At 37.0% G+C, this 4,212-nt stretch overlaps 1 protein-coding gene across 1 annotated transcript in view; it reads left to right on the top strand.

Annotated features, from left to right (window-relative positions):
- Nucleotides 1-486: 486 nt before the first annotated feature.
- LOC122062167 overlaps nt 487-4,212 on the top strand; it is a 10,675-nt gene continuing 6,949 nt past the window's right edge. The window contains exon 1 of the mRNA XM_042625872.1: nt 487-839. Coding sequence (XP_042481806.1) covers nt 693-839 — 147 coding nt within the window. The 5' untranslated portion in view covers nt 487-692. The remainder of the gene's footprint in view (nt 840-4,212) is intronic.

The raw sequence follows: 4,212 nt of genomic DNA, 5'->3' as shown, positions 1-4,212 counted from the left end.
ATCATCTCTTACCATACAAGTAAATGTACAAGAACAAGATTTTGGACAACAAAGAGAAATGTAACGGTCATTTTGGTTAATGTTGTATGGTGTACCTGCTTCTTTCTTTTATCATTGTCTCCAATTCATCTTGGATGTTACCAACCACCGAAATTGTAATCTGACGGTTGAAATAAAACAATCTAAGTTGGCCCTACCTGGGGAAGATATTAAGGTGAGAAAATCCCTACGGAGTCTCAAAACACGTGAAAGTATCAAACCAGAGAGTGGGGGACAGCAATTCAAAAATAGGATAACAATGAACTGCAATTAAGACCCTTTACTGTACTGGTCCCACATTTGACTTACCATCGATAGAGATACTGTGCTAGCGTCTTTATGGGAGGATAAAATTTCAACCTTCCGATATCTGAAAAGGAAATTATGTCAAACAAGCATGATATGGAATGGCTGGGAAACCCAAGTTGAGAAACCTAAAGAAAGATTTCTCTCTCTCTCTCTCTCTCTCTCTCATATGTCTGTCTTGTGCTTTGTGTCACAGTTTGGGCTCCTTTCTATGCCTTCCTGAGTTTGTGTCTAAAGACGCTATCTCTATCCCGAGTTCTATCTCTCTCTTCTCTTCTCTTCTCTGGTACTGAACAGGAAGACTCATTTTCTTGATCTACCACAGCTTGTTAGTTATCCTTGTTTCTATGAATCTTCCTCCTCCATCACCATCACAACATTGTAAAATGAGACGTGAAGAAATAAAGGCGTATCTCATGGCGAGGCCAACAGAATGGTATTTAGAAGAAAGGAAACGTAAAAGTGTTGAAGGGCATAAAGGGAGAACTGATAGGGTAAATTATTCCCTCTCCCTTCCAATAAAGTTGTTGAACTGGTATTGTTTTGATGTGGTTACATAATCTCCTAATTATATTCCTAACCTCAGACTGTTCATGACCTTGGGAGATCCCTTAGATTTTCTGTTACCATACCAAATAGAGGCATTACTAGGGCAACTTAATTTCTTCCAATTGAAAGTGAAAATCATGTTTCTTGAATGTAGAACTTTACTACGTTGAGAATATTTTGATCGGCTCTTGATTTATAATCAGATGTTAAATTGCGACTTTGGATCAGGTCCTCACATGAGAACCATTCTCGTACAGTGTCTGATCTCCATATGAAATCCACTCAATGTGAAAACCTATGTAAGAAGAGAGAAAATTCCATGTGTAGATCAGGCACCATATGAGAACCATTCTCGTACGAGGACCTGATTTGGACTCTTAAGTACCCCTAGATTTGTCACATTTATTATATAGTTTGTTTATGATATTGGATTAATAATAAAATCCATAACAGGGTTTAGTGTTAATTGTGTTAATTGTCCCATTCTATCGATGATTTGCTTTTTTGCATTAAATATAGAATCATTTTCATCCGACTTCAAACATGAATATGATTTTAGATAGAATATATTTAATAGAACAATGAACAGTGAGTAATGCCTTAAGTCTTTCATTGATATGAGTCCTATTTATATACAAGAAGATACTATCTTAGGTGGATTACAGAATATGCACATACCATCTACATATTACAAGATTACCATATACTTATGGTTTTACAATGGTAGGAGATCCACACTTTCCATATTGTATGGAGTGTGGATATGGTAGATAATTGTGCATATCCACACTTGCCATGTATATGGAGAGTGAAGATATTCATGGTTGTATCCTTGATTATAGCCACCACACTTTCCATATATATGGAGAGTGAAATATGGTAGAATGGTAGATAATTGTGTATATTCACACTTGCAATGTATATGGAGAGTGAAGATATGCATGGTTGTATCCTTGATTACAACCACCACACTTGCCATGTATATGGAGAGTGAAATATGGTAGATGGATGTAACCTTGGAATATAGGATAACTGATATGGAGTTTCTTAATTTGGGGAAACCGATCCATATTGGTTGATAATATTAAGCTTATGGTCCTCTAGTTAAGCTTTGCAGAACTCAAACACTTCTTGCTTGGATAGGGCCAGCCCTGATTAGAATGTACCGGGGCTAGTAGCATCCCAATCCTGAACCCCAACTTCAGTTTCTCCCTGATGATCAGTAGTAATACTATCTTTACATTCATTAGGACCCCAGATAGAAATTTAACTTCTTAATATACACCTTTAACTAGAGTCTCAGGTTATTTTATGTAAGCTTATGTTGTTGCATAATTCTTTGTGATTGTTACCTTAATTACTGACATATGAGATTGTATGAATGTGTGTGTGTGAAATCATCATGAGAGGATGACAGTAACCATCTTAATAGTCATGGCAACAAGGTGCCACACGTAACCATATTTTATATGTATCTGGCCTTGAATCAAAATATCGATAGCCCAGTTGGAGTTGGTCATAGATTTGTTAGTAATCCCTACGCATATCAAAACAAGTTAATTTAAGGAGCACAGATGGTAAGGATAAATCAGAGTTAACAGATAAGAGCAAAGGGTACACATTTGTATCAGAGGGTCAAAATATCCTGAGGATGAAATCTGGGCAGAGACCTTACCATCGAGGCCTCACCAATCGATCTGCATTGGTGGATCCCGCATCCACTAGAGGAATCAACCGGTGAACAAAATCTTAGAACCCTAAGCTACTATTTCATCCTCTGGTGGGTGCTCCTTTATGATAGATTTAATTCCAGTTATCTTCTTCATCTTCTCTACATTCCATATTTTTCTTCTTTTTTCTTTAATATATATGATCTTCTAGCAAATAAAAAAAAAAAAATTATAATACATTTCATTCTCTAATAAACTGCAGTGGTTGATTCTCATTCACGGTCAACTAGATTTCTTCTTTAATGTAGCTTTAGAGCCTTAGGCTTTCCTTTTGTTAATGGTCCCTATTGATTGTTGTACCTTTCATAAGTGAATTCAGGGACTTAGTCATAGCTCCTTACTTCCTGGGGCTAAAGGTGGACACTCCATCATTGTGTAGGGGCCTTTTTCCTATTAGGGTTAGCTTTCGATACCTTTCTCTTAGGATTGGTAAACTTTTGACTTATATGAAGTTGAATGTTTAATGCCATTTATACAAACCTTAAAACCTCGACAAGCAACATTAGGGTGGAGGTTAATGCATGGCAAGCTAGCTACCAACAAATGAAGTTACTTGCGGGAAAGGCATCCCTTTAGCCTCTCTGTCTTTAATATTTTCCTGAAATATAGCTATGCATTAGAATTATGGGGGAAGTTTATTGAATGCTTTGGCCTTATGTGGAATGATCACAATTGTGTGGATGATTTGGTCAAATGCTAATTAAGGAAAAGAAGGATCATGTTTGTGAATGAACCTTGGGTTGCAGGATTTGTCCTTATGGTTGACAACATCTGGAGGGAGTGAAATGGGAGACGATTCGATAGTCGATGTAGAAAACATTTAAATCAGATCTACAGTGTGGTCATAAGGGATTTGCAGGAGGCTAATCTTGATTTAGAGATTGTTAAGTCAACCGCATACCTCATTTGCTGTAGAAGACGAGGTTTGGAAGCCTCTTTGCCTAATGCAAGTGTCATTCAAATATTTTGGTGTAAACCAATTCGTGGGGGAAGGGTGAAACTAAAAGTGGACGGATGTTTTCTAGGTAATTCAAGAAAAGAAAATGCGGGTGGTATTCTTTGTGACCAGACGAGTGAGACACTTGATTTTTAAGATATTTCTTGGGATTAAAACCAATTATGTAGCAGAATTTCATGGCCTAATGGAAGGAATCTTACATGCTACGTACTAATCATCATGTGTCATCACTATGGATAAAAACTGATTTTATGGTAGTTGTGTTAGCAGTGCATCCAAAGATGATATATTGGTTTGTTATGCAGGACTAACCAGGACTAGAATTACTTTCAGCCATTTCTTAAGTCCATCACTTGGAACTGCTTTAGGGAGGCTAATCTGGTTGGGGACTACCTAGCTAAAGATGCAGCCAAGTCTAGAAATTTAACAACATTGGTTACTTTCCCTAATCACAATATAGGGGAGGTAGAGTTTGATGTAAGACTAGACTTAGATTTCGTTTTTGTAGATAGTGGTTGAGGGCCCTTGATGATGGCAATGCCAAAGGTAGGGACCCTTAATCAGTGTGTAGTTGGTGTCTATTTTTAAATGTACTCTTTCGTTTATTATCTTTAATATTGTTCTAATCTA

This window comes from Macadamia integrifolia, chromosome 14 (genome assembly GCF_013358625.1).
Source record: "Macadamia integrifolia cultivar HAES 741 chromosome 14, SCU_Mint_v3, whole genome shotgun sequence".
In the NCBI taxonomy this organism is placed as follows: domain Eukaryota; kingdom Viridiplantae; phylum Streptophyta; class Magnoliopsida; order Proteales; family Proteaceae; genus Macadamia; species Macadamia integrifolia.
The sequence above is the reverse complement of the archived record's forward strand: the minus strand, read 5'-3'. Positions and strand labels throughout refer to the sequence as shown.